This window comes from Acomys russatus, chromosome 4, assembly GCF_903995435.1.
Source record: "Acomys russatus chromosome 4, mAcoRus1.1, whole genome shotgun sequence".
Classification (NCBI taxonomy): domain Eukaryota; kingdom Metazoa; phylum Chordata; class Mammalia; order Rodentia; family Muridae; genus Acomys; species Acomys russatus.
Window position 1 is genome coordinate 26,288,062 of NC_067140.1, and position 20,219 is coordinate 26,308,280.

Below are 20,219 nucleotides of genomic sequence, written 5' to 3' on the forward strand. Positions count from 1 at the left end.
GGCGGGGCGGGCGGAACCACCGAAGCCCAGCACAGGGGGCGGCGTAGCGGCGGCGGACTGGACGCCGAACGCAGGCCGGGCGCTGGGGGGCTCCGCTAAGGATCCGGTCCAGGGTTGCAGTGGCGTAAGGCGCGGGGACGCGGGGGGCTCGGGCGCGCATTGGTGGCAGGCAGGCGGGCGAGCCCACGGCACAGCGCCCCCCGCGCCCCCGCCCCCGCGCTGCGGAGAATGGGCACCTCGGGCCGCGGGGCGCAGCCGGAGAATAAACCCCAATGATCACGGGCTGAGAACGGCGCCGCCACCATGTCCGTGGCCTTCGCGTCGGCACGGCCGAGAGGCAAAGGGGAGGTCACTCAGCAGACCATCCAGAAGGTGGGCAGGGCCACGGGGGTGCGGAGTGCGGGTGGGCGCGGGGTGTGAACAAAGCCGGGGCACAGCCCGCCCTCCCGAGCCCTGACGGCGGTCCCGCGCGCCCCCAGGAGAGCCTGCGCCAACTTTGCCGGAGGCACTGGCAGAGGGGGCCGGGTGGCCGCAGGGGGTGGCCACTCCGGAGCGGCGTCCTCAAAGAGCGCCCCAGGCAGCAGACGCGGCAGTGCGGGACGCCGGGGCCCGAGGCCCCTCTAGCCGAGGCGGGGGCTCGTCGCGCTCCGCTGACAGCCTTGGTGGCGACGGTCGCGCGCTTTTACGCGCAGCTTGGCGAGTGGAGAAGGGGGCGCGGGCAGCCTGGAGGCGTGCCGCTGCAGCTAGCTGGCCGCCTTCGTGAGGTACTTAGGTGCCCGGCACAAAGGGACGCATCCAAAGTGTACATGCCATCCCCTTGGCCCGCAGCGCTGTCCCGAGCTCACTGCACGCGGTGGACCTGAGGCCAGCGCAGCCCCGCCCCCGCTCTGGTCACTGGGCATCAGTGAGCCCCACCACCTGCGCCCTGGCTTCAGACACCCCAGATTCGTCCTACAGTCTGGGTCCCATCTATTAGTTCGGGCCACTTTTCCAGAGAAGACGTTTTCATGGGTTAGTGGATATATGGGTTTGTCGTTAACAAAAGAAAGCTTTAAGTTTTAACTTGGACATGTTAGCTTTTTGCTGATTGTCTTCTCGCTTCTGAACTTCTTTCCTGTGTGCTGGCTTTTCTTTTTATTCTTTTTTCGAGACAGGGTTTCTCTGTGTAGCCTTGGCTGTCCTGGACTCGCTTTGTAGACCTGCCTGGCCTGGAACTCACAAAGATCTGCTTGCCTCTGCCTCCTCCAGGCTTGCGCCACCACGTCCGGCTGCACTGGCTTTTCTTAATTCAGATTCTTTCTACAGAATAATTCCTGAATTCCCTTGAGCCAGTTATGTCTCCTGTGGCATTGGCCTCTTCCCTCATGACCTGAGAGGCTTGTGGGAATTTCCTCCCATGTCACCTGTTCCCCAGATCATCCTTGCTGTCTTGCCCTGTAGGAATATGGTGGCTGTCGCAATTAGCAAGCCCTAGCCAGCTTTGAGCTGGGAAGATTATTGGAGCAGAGTAGAAATGCAGGTTTCAAGCGTGGCTTAAAAGCTGTGGGATGCCATGGTGTTCCAGGCACTGTTCAAAGGCTTTATTGAGCTTACCACATTTAGCTTTTTTTGCAAAAGTGACTTAGTGATGGAAACTAAGGCCACAGAGACTTAAGTGGTAGAGCTGGTAGCAGCCCTTCAGTGATGGCTCCACAGGCTGCGGTTCCTGTGGCCATGGGTCCGGCACCTTGGTTGATGGATAGTGATGCAGTCTACACATTGGCAGTCCCCAGTGTCCTGGCACTTTGCCTTTAGAGCCTGACAGTCACTGTTTCCAAAGGCACCTTTGGCTTCAGCATTTATTCAGAATGTTGTAGTTACACCTGCTCATCAAAGCTCCTCATTTTCTCCAGGCAGAAGTGTGTTGGAGGACTGCCCTGCCCCAAACATCAGATCTCATGTTTGCTGACCTCACTCCAGGGCAGACACTCACTCCTCTTTGGAAGTGGGTCTACAATTTAGCCTGTCAAGGTACTTGACCTGGTAGGGCCAGCATTCCACACCCTACCTCTGGGGATCCTTTGCTGAGCCATCTTGAGACAGCTTAACAGGGATGCATCGTGTACCTAGAATGTGCACTTTGACCTGGCTTGATGATGTGCCGCTGTAATCATGTTCTGAAGCCGACGCTTGGGGATGGTGAGGTTGCAGCCAGCCTGAGCTACAGGGCAAGGTCAAAGGCAGCTCAAGCTGTACAGCAAGACCCTGTAAAAGCCAAGGGCTAGGGTTGTCTCGCACACAAAGCCCTGAACTCCTTCTAGCATGTGCACAACACCCCACCCCCACCCCCCCGTGTGTGTGTGTGTGTGTGTGTGTGTGTGTGTGTGTGTGTGTGTGTGTGTGTGTGTATCAACCCATGCTAAGACTGCTGGGGGAAGCCAGGAATTTCAGAGAGGGCTGGTGGGTAGTGAAAGCGAAGGAACAGCTTGTTCTCGGACAACAGGTCCAGTCCCACACAAATGTCCTCTCTTAATCTTCTCTCCCCAGTCACAAGGCCATTGCAAGACTTTGAGGTATTGTTTGCGGCATGTGAATTAGCACCTGACCAGGGTAGTCATTGCTGGTCCGGAGTGTTGTGTGGTATACACTATGTTCTGTAGACTCTGTAGCATAGGTAAATAGCAGCCACTGTCTATTTACCCACTTCGTTGGGATGTGGAAAAGTGGCTGCCGTCCTGCAGTCCTAAGGGAGGCTGCCTCGTACCTTCTCGACTTCTGGTTGCTGCCACAGCCTTTGGTGTCCCTCGGTCTGCAGCGAGGTCTCTTTTCCTCTTCTGGGATCTCCTTGCCTACTTTTCTCTCTTCTTATAAAGATAATGGTAGCATTCGTTTGCAGGTGGCCCACTTTCCAAGTACAGGGGCTTTCCATGGCAGCAGGGGTGTGAAGGCAGGAAATCTGAGCAGTCTGGGTATAGTCCTAGATGTGGCCTGACCTGGAGCAGGTGACCTTGTGGTGACAGCACTGGCACCTGAGAGGGATGCAGTCAGGGCCCCGTGGCCAGGTAGCTGTGCCTGGGATCCTGAGATGGAGCTGCAGCTGGCTAGTGTCCTCAGATGCCAGTGACCTAGGACTAACTCTGCCTTCCTCTCCGCTAGCTAAGGTCCATAGTATACCAGCGTCCAGCTCTGTGCCCCTGCTGCAGCCAGCCATGGTTACATGGTACAGTGCATACAGTGCAGTGGTTCCCCGTGGCTGCCTGCCTATGAAAAGGACCACCGACGCCCCCTGCTGTTTCACACAACAATTACACAATAAAAGTCACATAGCTCTGTTGCTCATTGCATTGCTGCCGCCTTCTTCTTCTCCTTCTCCTCCTTCTCCTTCTTCTTCTTCTTCTTCTTTTTAATTCCTAAGTTCACACATGGTGCACGTGCCACAGTGTATGAGTAGAGGTCAGAGGATTATGGCGTCAGTCCCTCCTCATTTCTCATGGCTTCCAGTCTCCAGGCTTGTACTGCCAGTCCAGTTAGGAAGGCAACTTGGCCACTTGGAAAGTTAGAGCTGTCCCCCACAACGGTGAGTGGCTTGTGGAGGTGAGGCTGCTAGTCTAGTGACAGAGTCTGGCTCTTACGCAAGAGTCCTTCCTAGCAGAGCTCAGGGTCTCTCTTCCCATCCCCGGAACGGGGAGGGAACGGTAACCCTCATTACTCACTCTGGAGGCCACCTTGAAGAGGGAGCAGTGCCTTGGCTTCTTTGCCTTCTGTCAGCCAGGGGACCACCCTGCATGCCTCTCAACCAGAGCCTTGCGATCCTGGGATGGAGATAAGCAGGGACAGGCGTTCTTGGGGAAGAGACAGACAGGCCTGTGCCCTCTGCTCAGTGAGGTCTGTCTGGGAAAGCTTGTGCCGGACATGCCCGAAAAGGCATCTCTGGCCAAAGGCTGTCACCGTCACATCTGCTCCCTAGTACAAATGAGAGAGACGCTTGAATAGGATTCAGGGTTTTCTACCTCCCTGCACCCCTGTCCCTTGTGTGCCCTTGGAGAGAACACCTATACTGTTGGCTACATGGTGCTCGATCCTAGGTATGTTCCTAGATTGCTGGGCCAGTGGGCTTGCCTACCACCTGTCTCTGTGCTTGGAGCCCTAGGGGCCACTTGTCCCCAGGCTACAGGCAAGGAACACGCTGTCCAGCAGGTGTAGTGAAGGGTAGGTGTGACCACTGGCAAGAAGGGCATGGACTGCTATCTTGAGGCATGTGGTTTCAGAGCCTAATGAGCGGCACAGGGGAAAGAGGAATGGAAGGCCTAAAGGAGTGGGCCGTGAGGGAGAGGGACTGTGGGCCGCTGTGTAGAGTAGGCTATGGACAGGACCCATTTGCGCTGCTCTTCAAGTTGTGCCTCGCGGTAAGCATGTGCGTATGGGGGTCCTCTGGCTGCAAGGGAGCGAAGCAGGCTTCCCTAGCTTCTTGGGCCCAGATTCTCGCCCATCAGTTCTAGTTGGTGTGTGCATGCTTTCTCAGCCTCGGTTTCTTGCTTTTTGAGTGACGATGATGTTGAGTTAAAGGCACTTGGGCAGGATGGAATGGGCCAGACCATCTCGGTGTCATTCGGCAAAAGTGCTGAGGGCTCCATTGAGAATGGTGGAAACCCGAGGCCGGTCCACAATCTTGTAAACAGGCGGTTTCTGGCATGCAGCTTGGATTCATCTGAACACACTGGGTTTTAACGTCACCTGCCATCTGTGTGTCTCTTCATTGTGGAGATTCTCACCGTGGCAGGGTGCTAGCTCAGCTTTCTTTTTTTTTTTTTTTTGGTTTTTCGAGACAGGGTTTCTCTGTGTAGCCTTGCTGTCCTTGGAATTTATACCTTTCTGTTCTCCCACAGGCAGCTCTGTGAAGGTCTGAAGTGCTCAGCATGCGTTGAATGTTCTTAGATTAAGCGAGCCAGCACCACGTTTGCCATTTTAAAAAGGCAGAGGCTGGATATGCAGCTCAGTGGTTAAGAGCATGCACTGCCCTTGCAGAGGCTGCACCCTCACCGAGCAGCTGACAACCACCTGTGACTCCAGTTCCAGGGGGTCTGACCCTCCTCTTCTGGCCTCTGTGGGCACCTGTGTAGGCGTGCTTTTAAAATCTATTTTTATGCCGGGAGGTGGTGGCGTATGCCTTTAATCCCAGCACTCAGGAGGCAGAGGCAGGCGGATCGCTGTAAGTTCGAGGCCAGCCTGGTCTACAAAGTTAGTCCAGGACAGCCAAGGCTACACAGAGAAACCTTGTCTCGAAAAACCAAAAAAAAAAAAAAAAAAAATCTATTTTTATTTTGGTTTCTTACATCTCTTTCTCCCTTCTCCACCCCAATCCCTTCCAGCACTCCAACACCAGGTAGGAGAGAGAGAAGTTTAGTGGGGAGAGGGGGCGTTGTTTTCCTTAACTACTTCCTGCTGTTTAGGGTTGTTAAGTTCCTTGGGGCAAGTCCAATCCTCATTTCAGGATGTCTCCACCTTCTCCTCATCAAACTGCATCAACAGCAACCAGGAGCAGCAGGGAAAGCACCGCTGGCTGGCTCGTGCGCGCTCTCGTGTGTGTGTGTGTGTGTGTGTGTGTGTGTGTGTGTGTGTGTGTGTGTGTGTGTCTGTGTGTCTGTCTGTCTGTCTGTCTGTCTGTCTCTCTCTCTCTCTCTCTCTCTCTCTCTCTCTCTCTCTCTTTGTCTGGCAAACAAAGATCACATGCCCTCTCATGGGACAGTTATCAGCTGTGGGCAAACTGGAGCCGCCCCGAATATCTCACACCTGGGATTAATACAAACATATGTTTACATATAAACCAAAACTTCCACAACACACCTGTGTGGGCGCATACCACCACACAAACACATGCACATATAAAACACAGAAACAAAATCTTAAAACACGGCAACAGTTCAGTGTTTCCTTGGGCTTTCAAATGCTGGTGCCATGTGATGCAGCACTGTCCCACCTTATGGCTCTACCATAATGTGATGCTGTCACTGACCTATCTTCTTTTTTTATTTTTTATTTTTATTTATTTATTTATTTATTTTGGTTTTTCGAGACAGGGTTTCTCTGTGTAGCCTTGGCCATCCTGGACTCACTTTGTAGACCAGGCTGGCCTCGAACTCACAGTGATCCGCCTGCCTCTGCCTCCCGAGTGCTGGGATTAAAGGCGTGCGCCACCACGCCCAGCTCCTATCTTCTTTTTGTTAAGGCTGTTGTAGCTGGCCATACTGTGTGGGATTTACTTTGTGTCCTTGGAGAGAGACCTTCCCTGAGAGTGAGGGGTTGAAGAAGAGGATGCTGGGAGCTGTGTGTGTGTGTGTGTGTGTGTGTGTGTGTGTGTTTCTGTTTGTGTGTGTTGTGCCTGCTCACAGGCGGCTGCTGTGTGCCAGTGCCCCCTGGTGGACACTGAGTTGAGGATGTGCTGTCAACTCACCTGGGAAGGAAAACAGTAGAGAGGTGTTTTAACCTGGGGGGGGGGGGGCACAAAAGAGACTGCCCTGACTGTATAGGCTGAGGGGTGGCGCTGGGAGCTGGACTCAGGCAGAGGGTAGTTCCAGGAACCCATGCTGCAGAGTACAGGGAAGGGCAGCAGGCAGCCTAAAGGAGCAGGGCAAGCGTGTCTTCTGAAGATGGAGGAAGGACCTGCCTGTTGTGAGCACTTGAGCAAAGACACTGTGTGGCACAGGAAGTAGCAGGTGTGCCAGGCTTCCACCCCAGGGAGACTGGTCACTCCAGATAGGAAGTGGCCCAACACTGTGCCTGGTGGCTGTCCTCTGGTACGGGCTTGCCACACCTCCTCTGTCCCCTTCCACCTCTCTGCCTTTCTCAGATGCCCCAGAAGAACTGCCAAGTGGCAAAAGGTCCTCTGTATACCATGCCTGCCTGTAAGCTTGCTGTGTCGCTTTCATGCCTGGTGCCCTTGATGTCCCAGTGCTACCTGGAGCCAGGACATGCCCTGGGGTCTACGGAGGTCAGAGCCTCACATGAATGGGTTTGGGAAAAGTGCTAGAATCTCCTACAGGCGCCTCCGCACATCTTGGGAGCCCAGCTCACTGCCTTCCAACGTTGCCAAGCGTCCCAGCCTGGCAGGTGCCAGCTTGGGATTCTGCATTCCTGACCAATTCCCCCACAATGCCAAGAGTGGGCTGTGCCACATTTCTGGGAGCCCATGGTCCATCTCCAGCATGCTCATGTCTGACCACACATCACTCTTTCTTTCTTTCTTTCTTTCTTTTTTGTTTGTTTTTGTTTTTGTTTTTTTGGTTTTTTGAGACAGGGTTTCTCTGTATAGCCTTGCCTGTCCTGGCCTCACTTCGTAGACCAGGCTGGCCTGAACTCACAGAGATCCACCTGCCTCTGCCTCCTGAGTGCTGGGATTAAAGGCGTGTGCACCACCACACCCGGCACTCTCTGGATTGTTTTCAACTCTGGGCCCTATGTTATGTGTGAGACAGTCTGAAAAGAGTGCTGACCTCTACCAAGCCGCACTTCTTTTCTTCACATGTTGTGCTCAGGGCTGCGTGAGATCCCAAGAGATGAGCTTGGAGATGGGGAGCCCCGTGGTTCTCTAGTCAGCCCTCATTGTCTTGCCTAGTCTGCAGAATCCACAGTGCCTCCTACTGGCCATGATGTCCCCTTGGCTTCCCTGGCTGGCCCAGACTGAGAGCAGCCTGCAGAGATGTAAGCTGCGTCTCCCCTCTTGTGGAGTTGTGATTTGAAGGTCTGTGGCACTCTCTGGGTAGGGGCCGGGGCCTTCTGAAGTGTGTGCCCCCAGCACACTCCCCAAGGGTCCTGGCATCCCAGGTGTGAGCCAGCTGCTGTGTGACCACGCGTGTGGCCTGCTTACCTCTGTCTCCTCTAGATGCTGGATGAGAACCACCACCTGATCCAGTGCATTCTGGACTACCAGAGCAAGGGCAAGACAGCCGAGTGCACGCAGTAAGTGACCCAGCTTGCTCTGGTCTCTGTGACACTGTCTTCTTTCTCCGTGTGCTGGGAAAGTTTTCCTTGGGTGCAGAGCCGAGTGAGGTCAGATGTGGCCCCGAGAGGACACGTGAGGTGGGAAGCATTGCTCTCAGGGCCTGGAGATAAAGAGGAAAGAGGGCCACAGAGAGCAGTTTCCACAGCCTCCATCCACGGGGCAGGTAGTAGACCCAACCTGGAGGTGGGCAGAGTACCCAGAGCTCTCTCTCACCTCCATGAGGGCCCTTGGGTCTTCCGGGTACCAACTGTGAGAGGCCTGTGTCCTCACCTTGTGCAGCCTGTCTGAGAGAACTGAGACTTCATCCTGGCTAAGATGTAGGTGAGAATCCACCTGGGCTCCTCCCATCTCCTCACAGGGCCCTCAGGATGTCCGCAGCTATGGACTTAGCCTGTTGTCTGACTCTGAGGAGCAGGGCTCTGCTCCCTGTTCTCCCGCTGTCAGCTCCAGGCCTCTTGTCCTTTTCCACTGACCCAGTGCCACCTCAGAGTCTTCCTAGGGAGGGTTCAGTCATGGAACAGTAGCCTTCTTGGGACTCGGCTGGACCTGCTCCCTGCCTACCCTGTACTGCAGAAAACTGCCAGCCTGGCCTGGGTATCACCGGCCAATGTCTTTTGGTCCTCTGTGTTGGGTGTGGCAGTTTGTCCTGCTTCTCCCACAGGTACCAGCAGATCCTGCACCGGAACCTCGTCTACCTGGCCACCATTGCAGACTCCAACCAGAACATGCAGTCGCTCCTTCCTGCGGTAGGTTCTGCAGCCAGTTTCTCAGTGCGTCACCTCAAGTAGACAGGCCAACAGCAGCCCAGGACTAGGAGGCACCAGAAATGAGGGGTTCTGGGAAAACCCTGTCACACCTGGTGAGATTATGAACGGCTGCAGTAGGCAGGAAGGATTGGACATAGCCTACTTAGTTTACAGGTGTGATCCCAGAACCAAGCCTGAGACTGTTAACGGTGAAGGTCATGACTGACAGGAAGGGCTTTCGCCTTTGTTGTAAAGCCTTCTTTTTCCTTTCTGTTTTTATGTGGCACTGCGACTTGAATGCAGGGCCTTGTCCGTTGTAAGCCCCTCTGAATGGTGTGCGCAGCTCCAGTGCATGTGGGGGCACTACCAGGATAAAAATAAATAAATAGATCCTCCTAGATGAACTCCTTCAATCTTAGCACTTAGGAGGCTGAGGTAGAAGGATTGCTGTCAGTTTGAAGCCAGACTGGGCCATATATCAAGTACCAAGCTAGGTACACACTATCAACACTGTCTTAAATATGTTTGTTTATTTTAGTGTATATGCACACCAGAAGAGGGCATCAGATCCCATTACAGATAGTTGTGAGCCAACATGTGGTTGCTGGGAATTGAACCCAGGGCCTCTGGAAGAGCAGACAGTGCTTTTAACCTCGGAGCCATCTCTTCAGCCACCCCCCTCACCCCCGCACCCTGTCTTTAAAAAAAAAAAAAAGAAAGAAAGTTAAAAGGAAAAATCTCCAATGCAGTCAAGTTCATGTTCTGGATGTTAGCATAATATTTTATTATCTGTTTGATTTTCTCTAAATGCATTTTCTCCAAATTAAATTTTTGCTGTGAAATTGGGTCACATGTCCGTGGCTAGGAGAGTAACATGGCCATTACCTCATGGTAACCAAGGCTGGCTACAGGTGCCAGGGCAGATGTGTTACCAGGAAGGCTCACCCCCAGAACGTGGCTCCCTTGGAAAGTGGAGGTGTTGTTTTTTTGTTGATGGTAATGGTGGGGTTTTGTTGTTGTTGTTTGAGACATCGTCTCTCTCTATGTAGCCTTGGCTGTCCTGGACTCACTATGTAGACCAGGCTGGCCTCGAACTCACAGCAATCTGCCTGCCTCTGCCTCCCAAGTGCTGGGATTAAAGGTGTGTGCCACCATGCCCGGCCTAAAAGTGGAGGTGTTATAAGTGTCATTACCTTGGTCGGCTGTGGTGCTGATCAGGTGTTCCTGCTGGAGACTCACCTTCTCGTTTTATTTTCAGTACTAGGGGCTGAACTCAGAGCTCTGTGCATATCCTTAGGCCTCTTCTAACGTCTTAAAAATAAGTTTTAAATCTCCAGGTCTAAACTGTTTTGCCCAGACTGAACTTACTCTGTAGCCCAGGCAAGCCTTGACCCTGTCATCCTCCTGCCTCCGCCACCTCTCAACTGAGATTTTAGGCCCTGCACCTCCAGGCCTGGTTGGGGGCCAGGCATAGTTAGCATGTGTGTGCTGGCCTAGGAAAGGAACCGCCTCCGTTGTTGCCCTTACAGTTGCCTGAGGGGCTGGGTGAGTCAGGAGAGGACGCAGGAAGTCAGCTCGTGCAAGGCCTGGGTCACAGATGAGACGTGGATACTGAGGCACTTGGCCTATCTATTTGCATTCCGAATGCAGTCATGGATACCTCTCTCTTACCCCGGTACCCCTGCTGCAGTTTGTATGGGCTGCTAAGTCCCAGGGGTGGCTGCGGTGCTTATTCTCTGAGGTAACTCTCTTGTTCTCACCCTCTTGTCATCTACAGCCACCAACACAGAACATGAACCTGGGCCCCGGAGCCCTGAGTCAGAGCGGTTCCAGCCAGGGCCTGCACCCCCAGGGCAGCCTCAGTGATACCATCAGCACGGGCCTGCCCCCCGCCTCTCTCATGCAGGGACAGATCGGTAATGGTGAGCAGGTTTGCCTCAGTGATGTCACCAAGGTAGCCATAGCTTTGTGCCCACCTCTCTCCCAGGGACCTGGCCGTAGGTACTCCTGTAAGCCTAAGTGCATGTGGCGGTTGAATCGCTATGCAGCGTTCAGGGGGCTGACTCCAAGGGCCCAGTTCTACTTGACTGTCCAGTGACCCTTAATGTGCAGACATGTGCTTCTGCATGGATTCTGTAAGAATGAAGGTGTGGTAGTGGTGCCGCCTCTATTGCTGCAACATAAGACCCCCTAATAACAACTGGGGCCTCTCAGTAACCGCGACACGTGGCGTGGGTCTGTTCATTAATCCCTCACTTCATTCATAAGTGTTACTGATCTGGGGTTAATCTTCCTCCTTAAAGCCATCTGAGGGGAACTTGGATCTCTTTACTTTAAGGCGACTCCCTGGCCTCCGGTGCCTGATACTCACTCCCTCTCCTCCCCTTCCCGGCAGGTCCGAACCACGTGTCCATGCAGCAGACGGCCCAGAGCACACTGCCCACAACCTCTATGAGCATGTCAGGCAGCAGCCATGGTACTGGACCTGGCTACAGCCACTCGGGACCCACCTCGCAGAGTGTCCCCATGCAAGGCCAAGGTGCCATCAGCAACTATGTGTCTCGGACCAACATCAACATGCAGTCCAACCCAGGTACTGCCCCTACGCCTGGTAAGGGGCAGCCCTCCTGGTGGGTGCTGTGCCTCTTCCCTGGGCATTTCCACAGGGCCAGGTTGGTAGACACACTTGGCCCCGAGTGGTTTCTCTGAGACCTCAGAAGTTCCAAGGAAAGGGTGCCATTGGCTGTGGGATGTGGAAGGGGAACCCTGGTCTCAGGTGCGGGACCCCTGACAAATGCCAGAAAAGATGGGAAGTCACAGATAACTGAGCTGGAAGTCTAGGCCTTTCTTTTCGCAGAGCAGGGCCCCCAGGTTTGGGCTGTCCGTGACGGTGGATGCTGATGGTTAGATCCAGGAGTGCCTTGGATATGGCAGATCTGAATCAGATGGTCCCTGAGCATCAGAGACAAGGTTTTCAGAGGAATGTTGCAGGTTGAGATGGAACGTCTCCTTAGTGTCTCCTACAATCATAACCCCGCAGGTTTATTTTGTAAATACACTGTTGCAGTGCTTCCCTGAGGATTGTTTTCCCTGTTTTTACTTTTCCAACATGGATACTGGAAGCTTTCTTTTTCCTTTTTCAGTGCTGAGGACTAAACATGGGGCCCTTACATGCAAGGCAAGCCAAGGGCTCTGCTGGTGTGCTTGCACCTCCCCACTAAATTGCCGTGGCTGGCCTTGAATGTGCTCTGCAGTCTAAGATAGCCTTGAACTCGGGATCTCCTCCTGAGCAGCTAAGGTGGCAGGCGTGCTCAGGTCTGGCTTTCTACAAACTTTAAAAGAAATGGCTCCTGTTTCGGTTCTGTCGGATGGTGCTGTTCCGTGAGTCCTGAGCAGTGTGCTGACAGGCCAGCGGGCAGGCAGCCGCAGTCCTGCTGCCGTAGGCCCGTTGCTCAAGAAATGCAGAAAGAACGCTGTGACTCCCTAGGGACAAGGAAGGACAGGATTCTAGTGTCCAGGAGCTGTGGGCTGCCTTCCTATGAGAGCCAAATGTTAGGCCTCACATTAGTACTGACGGCTGAGGTCTGACCTTGTGCCAGGGCGTGGATGCAGCTCACATTGTTAGAGGTTTGACTTGGAGTCAAAGGTACTGTATGTCTTATCTGAAACATAGGAAGTGACGATGGAGGAGCGCTAGGAGGGAGTCAGGTTTGCAGGAGGAGGAGCCCTACCCTAAAGCTTTCTCAGATTTATTTTGGGGTCTCTGTCCTGTCACACAGTCTCCATGATGCACCAGCAGGCAGCCACGTCCCACTACAACTCAGCACAGGGAGGGAGCCAGCATTACCAGGGCCAGGCGCCCATTGCCATGATGGGCCAGGGTGGCCAAGGGAGCAGCATGATGGGACAGCGGCCCATGGCACCCTACCGACCCTCCCAGCAAGGTAAGGCTACTTCAGCCCGTGGTGAAGGGCCATTGTTCTGTGTCTCCGTGTGGTGGAGTCCTAGGTTTGCTGTGGCATGAGCAAGGATGCTGGACCTTCAGGTATGATGCGGACCGAGTGAGCACCAGCTAGCTAGCCCAGAGAGCAGGGCCCTGGGGAGATGGGGTTGCTGTTCCAGTTCTAGAGTATTTGGGCAGCTGGGTTAAGAGGAGAGGGAGGCTTGGTGGTTGAACGGTCCTGAATGTGTTCCTCCCACGGGCAAGGCTGGTTAGAACAGCTTTGCTCCTGAACCAGGTATGAGCATGTCTCGCCCACTGCATGCTGGTCCTGAGTGTCTGGTCACATCCCTGCAGGCTCTTCCCAGCAGTACCTGGGCCAGGAGGAGTACTACAGCGAACAGTACAGCCACAGCCAGGGTGCTGCCGAGCCCATGAGCCAACAGTACTACCCAGACGGTAAGGCACGCTGCTGATCTGTTCTTCAGGCCCAAAGCTCTGCGTCCTGCCAGCAAAGTGCCCCGAGTCCCCTCCGCTCGAGCACACTGGGGCATGGGCTGAGGCTGGTCTCCGCCAAGAAAAGCTTTAGCACATGACACCGCCCACCTTTGGGTTTTCCCCACCTCCCATTCATTCCCAGAAGGTAGTAGGAGCCTCACCTGGGTAGAGTCGCCCATCACTACTACCAGGTGTGTTTAACCTAGTGGGTCCCAACGTCCAGCCTCCTTCCCTCACTTCTGCAAACTGTCACCTTTCAGTCACCTTTAAGTGGATTTGTGAAAGCAGCATTTAGAGAGATCCTGGTATTTGGTATGGTAGCCCGTGCCTATGACCCCAGCTGTCAGGTGGCTCTGCGGGGAGAATGAAGAATTTGGGGCCAGGCTGGGCTACATTACGAGACACTGTCTCAATAAACATCTATCTTAAAGACATTTTGAGAGATAAGGATGGAGCTCTCTGGGGGACTCTGACCATGGCCCTCGTATGAGGTAGGGTACATGTCTGGGATAGAGAAATAAGAGCAGAGTAGGTGGCTGAGTCAAGTCTTGGACCAAGCTGTGACGCCTGGTACGAGATGGGAGCGTGTTCCAAAGGCCTTTACGTGGACACAGCGCTGCCACCCAGGAACTCCCCGGGGCCGGACAGGGACAGGAGAGAACAGCTGGTGCTGTAAAGAAGGTTGGATTCTCTCTACAACTTGCAGTAGCCTCACAGTGAGGTAACATCTACACAAGAAGGAGGGAGGGAGGACGAGAGAACAGAGGGGCTGAGAGAGGAGGCCCAGCTAGTTCTCCCTCGTCCCCCTGGCTGGCCTGTGCTCACTGTTGCGGAGCCGTTGACTCCCAGGACCTAGGCAGGGAGACACCTCTGTTGACTGAGGTCACCTGTTTTCTCACAGGCCACGGTGACTACGCCTATCAGCAGTCATCTTATACTGAACAGAGCTACGACCGCTCGTTTGAGGAGTCCACGCAGCACTACTATGAGGGGGGTAAGAAGCATGGTAGGGGCGCATTTGCGCCCGAGTGTGTAAACAGCACAGAGTACTTTGGATACCACACCCTAGAGTTCACAGTGCTGGCCTCCACTGAGTTACACAAGTCATTGATGGCTGGTGTCGGTTTGTGAAGTTGGGCTTGCCAGGCTGTGCCTTGAGCCTTCACTTGCCTTGTATGTTTGTCTGACCATGTTGGGGGTGCCGCTGCTGGAAGACAAGTGCTGCCATTCTTGCAGCTTAACAGTCGTGAGCCAGGAGGATTGCATCTTTGGGGGGCCTGTGGCCCCAGCATGAAGATCCTTAGCAGTGCTATGGGAATCGAGGAGACGGGCAGCTATGTGTTGTCACTACATTGCTCTGGAGAAAGCCTTGCCTTGTAGCATCTGCCCATCTCTGTGGTGTAAATATGTCTGTCCTGCCTGACTAACGGGATGCCATAGAATGTCAAAGTGAAGCAGGGTGGTGATAGTACACGCTTTTAATTCCAGCACTCGGGAGGCGGAGGCAGGCAGATCTCTGTGAGTTCAAGGCCCGCCAGGTCTACAGAGTGACTCCAGGACAGCCAATGCTACTCAGAGAAACTCTGTCTGGAAAAACAAAACAAAACAAAAAAATGTCAAAGTGAGAGGTGATGCACATATTGCAACCCAGTTGAGAGTCATGGACACATAGGACTTTGCATGCATGCATACATACATAATTTTAAGAAATAATTATTTCTGTCCTTTATTAATCTATGTGTGCACATGTGCACTCATGCATGCACATATGTTTGTGCACCCTCTTATGGGGAGGGGGCCATTCTTAGAGACCAGAAGAAGGTGTTGGATGCCCTGGAGTTAGAGTTACAGATGTTTGTGCACTACCTAATGGAGCTCTGGGAACCAAACTTGGGTCTTCTGGAGGAATAACCAAGCACTCTTAAGCCTCTGAGCCATCTCTTCTGAAGTATTTCTTTCTTTTGTTTTTTTGTTTTGTTTTTTCCAGACAAGCTTTCTCTATGTAGCTCTGGCTGTCCTGTAATGCACTCTGTAGACTAGGCTAGCCTTGAACTCAAAAGATCTGCCTACCTCTGCCTCCCGAGTGCTGGGATTAAAGGAGTTCACCGCCACCACCCAGCTAAATCTTTTTCTTTCTTTCTTTCTTTCTTTCTTTCTTTCTTTCTTCCTTCCTTTCTTTTTAGGATTTATATATTTACTTCATATATACAGTGTTCTCCCTGCATGTACACCTGCAGGCCAGAAGAGAGCATCAGATCCCAGTATACATGGTTGTGACGCACCATATGGTTGCTGGGAATTGAACTCAAGAAGAGCAGCCGGTGCTCTTAACCTCTGAGCCATCTCTCCAGCCCTCGAAATATTTCTTAATAATTGACCTATACTCTCTCTTAGAATACCTCTGTAAGAGAAAAACCACAGAGGGGTGAGTGTCTGTAAATATGACACTGATGTGTAGCCTGTACCGATCCAGAGGTCTTGACACTTCTACCTGCCTATCACACTTAGCCCTCAGGCGTGACTTTTCACAGTCTACATTTTCTTGTTTTATTCATTCAAAACCAAACACACAGTAGTCAGGGCACTCCGCTCAAGCCTCTGCTGTGGCCTGCTCGCTGGATGCTCAGCCTCTCAGGGCAACAGTGAGTATGTGCAGGGAAATGTGAGCCATCAGGCCTTCACCCGCTCCTCGTTCTGGAGGCCCGAGAGCTGAGGCCAGATGTCTGCAGAGCTCCTGTTGGCCAGCTCAGGGCAGGTCTGCTCCAAGGCCTCTGGAGCGTCTTCTGCTGGCTGCCTTCAGTCTGGCAGTCTCTGGGCTTGGCAAACCATGCTCCACCTGCATTGTCATGTGGCCTCTGCATCTGCTCCCATTTCTCTCCCTTCACACAGACCACTATTCTTAGCATCCACTGAAGGTCTAGCTTCTGATTAAGGTCCCATTCATGTCTTGGGAACTGGGGGTAACTTTGGGGGCTGGGTTTTATTTTTCTTGTTTCTTGGACAAAACACCAGACAGAAGCAACTTAAGGAAGCATTTGCTTTAGCTCACAGTTTGAGGTGCAGTCCATGGTGGCTGGAGCTTGAGGCAGCCAGTCATAGGGCATCCACAGTCAGGAGGCCAAGTTGGATAAGCACTGGTGCTCAGCTGACTGTCTCTTGGTGCCACCTACATCTGACTAGACTTTTCAAGGGACACTTTCAAGACACATCCAGGTGTGTCTCCTAGGAGGTTCTCAGTTTAGTGATATGGACAATTAAGATCAACCACGTGGAGTAGACCCTGACAGTTCAGCGCACAGCGCCTTGTCAGCTGTGATATGAGCGGCTCCCCCTGCTTCTCTGTATTGTCAGTCTTTTCATTTGTGTTTCACAAAACAGTAAGACAAAATATGTCGTATGATATTTGAGCCTTTGTGGAAAAAGACGGCCTCTGGAGACATGGTGAAAGGGTTCCAAAGCTACTCACTCGCCTTGTGGGTGACAGGGAGCCTTCTGCCCTGCCCAGAAACGGGACTGTGCCCCTTCTTTCTGCAGGAAACCCCCAATACAGTCAGCAGCAGGCGGGGTACCAGCAGGGCACAGCACAGCAACAGACTTACTCCCAGCAGCAGTATCCCAACCAGCAGAGCTACACGGGGCAGCAGCAAGGCTACGGTAAGAGGGGCGTGTCTTCTTACGGGAGCCCTCTGGCGCCTAGTGTGGGCTGCACACACTGTGATGTCATCCTTTCAGGCGCGTGTTCAGTAAGTCTGTTTTCACATGGATGTTGACTTTAGGAGAGGTTGGGGATGGTACAGAGGGTTCCTAAGTACCCGTGTGTCTAAGATCATCAGTCATCCTAGGACAGTGGACACAGCTCAAGCCAGCATTGGGGCCTGGAGAGATGGCTCAGCTGCTAACAGCATTTAACTTTCCTGCAGGGGACCTGAGTTTGGTTCTCTCAGCACCCACATGGTAGCTTCCAGCTGACTCTAACTCCAGCCCCAGGAGAGATCTGACTCCATTTTGACCTCTGCTTGATGTACATGATACAGAGATACATGCAGGAAAAAAGAAAACCAGCATTGGGCGGTAGCTCACAGGCCACAGCCATGCTGTATTGAAGGTCAGCCTGGGGTTCACCAGGCAGAGTACTGTCCACCTATGGCGAGCTGTGCCTTATCCTTAGCACTGCACACAAAGATAACACCAGTTAAGCAGTGCTACGCTTTATCAACCCTTTCCTGAGCCTTCAACCTGGCGCTCCCCTACCCCTCCCCCGCCCCCCTCGGCTTTTGTACACTAGGCAATCCTTCACCCACTTCTGCAAGATGGCAGGCCCAATGTGCTAGGGACAGGCCTTCAGTTCACCATATCTATGTGGGCATAGTCCCAAGTCTTCTCAGGACTATCAAGGATGGCATGCTGGCTTGTGGCAATCTGGTAGTACAGGCTTTATCCACCAGAGGACAGGTCCCCGGTGCCTCGATGTTCACAAGCATGGATAGCCGGTCATGGTTGGTCTCACAGCCTCTGCCGTCTTCACAGGCCCTGCCCAGGGAGCCCCCTCACAGTACTCAAGCTACCAGCAAGGCCAAGGCCAGCAGTATGGAAGCTACAGAGCATCGCAGACGGGACCTTCTGCCCAACAACAGCGGCCTTACGGCTATGAGCAGGCAAGCTTTCTGGGTGTCTCAGGAAGTGCTGTCTGCCAAGCTGCAGTGGGGCATGGCCAGGATTTCTCTTATGGTCCTGAGGAGCGATCAGTAGGACTGGTCGGCTTTCAGGAAGGCAGCAGTATGCAACCACCATGGGCCTAGAGTTCCTAGGACAGACTTGATGACACGGAAGCCAGAAAAGACCATCAAGTGGCATGCTAGCTTAGTTGTAGACTGAACTTGCCTCTAGAGGAGACACAGCAGTGACATCTCAGGGAAGTGCCCTCACTAGATCTTCAGTGCAGCCTGTTATGGACCTAGTCAGGCACAGGCAAGGTGTTGTGTATATGTTTTCTGGTGTCACTCCCCAGTTCTGAAGATCGGAGACAGCTCCAGGCGCTGCCATATCTCTCCTGCAGGAAGAGCTAGCTAGCCAGCCTGCAAGGCACTGGTGTGGACTTACTCTGTGCTGAGGTGCTGCCTGCCCTGAGGATTATACTCAGGCCCTGCTGTGCCCTCTGCTTCACCCACCTGGGCCCAGGCACCAGAGACCTGTCAGACTAGCTCTGCATAGACTTTTCACTGTGTGGGCACCCAGGGGCCCTTCTCAGCCAGCTGTGTGAAAGGAGAAGCCGCCGAGTTAGTTGTGTGCCCATGTCCCTAAGGACAACAGTCCTCCAGGACATGATCTCCCTCTGGGTGCAGGTTCCCGTAAGCTCGGAGGGAGTCAAGCTCCAAATCTCTCTTCTTCAGACTTCACATTGACCGATCTGCTAACCAGGTCACTCTAATCTCGTTTCCTACAGGAGTGTACTGAGTGATAGCTAGTGTTAGCCTGAGCCCTGCTTCCCCCTCACTGACTCTGGGGATCTCTTTCCTGGAGGGCCAGCATGACGTCTGGTTAGGCACAGGGCTAGGCGCTACCTCCTAGAGAGAGCAGTGCAGCATTGAAGGTACACTGCCTGCGGGTAAAGCTGATAGAAACCCTGGTCAAGCAAACAGTTGTCTAAAGTAGGGAGTGACTGTTGGGCTGAAGGTTGATTGGAGAACTGTCACTGCTCACTTCCTGGGCTTCAGAAGACTCTTAGCTACTTGTTTTTGTGTTTACTTTCCACCTGTGACCCAGGGCTCTGGCTGTGGGAAGAAGCTTCCTGTTGTCTGGGTGTGGGGACCCTGCCACTCAGGACTGGAGAGGTTTAATCTGTGTCTTGTTCTCTTTTAGGGCCAGTATGGGAATTACCAGCAGTAAAGGAGAAGCGATGTCTTTGGCCCCTTCGTGGTAGTAGGTTCTGGACAAGCCGGTGGCAATGCCGATGGGTTGTGGCGTGTTGGGTGCCCTCCACCCGATGCCACGTCTGCATGTTAGGCAGGCTCATTTCACGTGGGTACGATGCCAGGTGTGCACCACTGGCTGCGATGGTGTGACATATTTGGTGCTGTGTAAAGTATTGCATATCGATACAACAGAGAGGTTGTCCTGTTTCTGTCCCTCACCCGCTCCTTGATGTTCTTAGCTAGCTTTGGGGGGGGTCATACTGTCATCACACGTTTTGTGCCCGGTGATGAGACAATATCTACAAGACACCATGGTCCACGTTACCATGAACAGACTCACTCTGCCCCTCCTCACACCATTGTTGCAAAGTGGACTGGAAATGTTTCTTTAACTGGCTGCCCATAGCTTGGCACACATACATACAACCCTGGGTGGCCATCTCTTCTGTGCCTAGATAGGGCTCGGGGACACCTTCTGTGTTTTGGGCCAGTTTGTTGTGTCACTGTAACAAGAAACCTGTGCTTCGTGCAGAAAGACCGTGAGCTGTTCTTTCCAGAACTCACCCATTGCCTGTGTCTCTCCAAAAAGTTTATGTCTTTGCATTAGGAAACGAAGAGGGATAGGTGACTTTTTCCAAATAAATGTATCCATGAGGGAGGGCAGTGTGGGGGTGGCCTACCGTAGGGAGGGCGGTGTTCTCAAGAGCAAGGCTGCCCATCTCCCGCTGCTTCATATATGGTGTAGCTTTGGCCCTTACTTATTTGATGTCATTTCTAGAATTTACAGTACTGACGCTAAATTTTACATGCAATTGCTAAGTGTTTATATTACTTTTTCAGGACCTCTGAGTTCAGATAGCCAAGCAAATGTTCCTTTGTGTTTAGGGAAATCTGAAACCCACGCCATATTTTCTTTTTAAATCCAGATAACTTTATTACGTTCTTTTAAATGAAAAGTACAAGCTTTATATAGGGAAATTTGCGTGGATTTTTTTTTTTTTTTGCATCCCTGTGATGTTCACTTTCATTTTAATTGTGTGCAAACATGAGAGACAGCTTTTTTGAAAAGGTACGATCAAAGGAAACCATCACATGTAATATAGCATGGGCATTTCTCAGCCTTTATTTGGATATAATAATCATGT

General features: G+C 52.9%; 1 protein-coding gene across 1 annotated transcript; it reads left to right on the forward strand.

Annotated features, from left to right (window-relative positions):
* The first annotated feature begins 163 nt into the window (after positions 1–163).
* Ss18l1 (SS18L1 subunit of BAF chromatin remodeling complex) lies at positions 164–19,048 on the forward strand. The gene is made up of 11 exons (XM_051144856.1): positions 164–372; positions 7,859–7,935; positions 8,640–8,724; positions 10,502–10,646; positions 11,120–11,317; positions 12,504–12,668; positions 13,022–13,123; positions 14,064–14,156; positions 16,697–16,816; positions 17,690–17,907; positions 19,022–19,048. The coding sequence occupies exons 1-11, from the start codon at positions 304–306 to the stop codon at positions 19,046–19,048; spliced, it is 1,299 nt and encodes a 432-aa protein (XP_051000813.1). The 5' UTR covers positions 164–303.
* The last annotated feature ends 1,171 nt before the right edge of the window (positions 19,049–20,219 follow it).

Coding starts and splice junctions, on each gene's coding strand:
- Ss18l1 (XM_051144856.1), top strand. CDS start 304: ATGTCCGTGGCCTTCGCGTCGGCACGGCCGAGAGGCAAAGGGGAGGTC. Junction 8,725..10,501: donor TGCAGTCGCTCCTTCCTGCG/GTAGGTTCTGCA, acceptor TGTCATCTACAG/CCACCAACACAGAACATGAA. Junction 11,318..12,503: donor CAACATGCAGTCCAACCCAG/GTACTGCCCCTA, acceptor CCTGTCACACAG/TCTCCATGATGCACCAGCAG.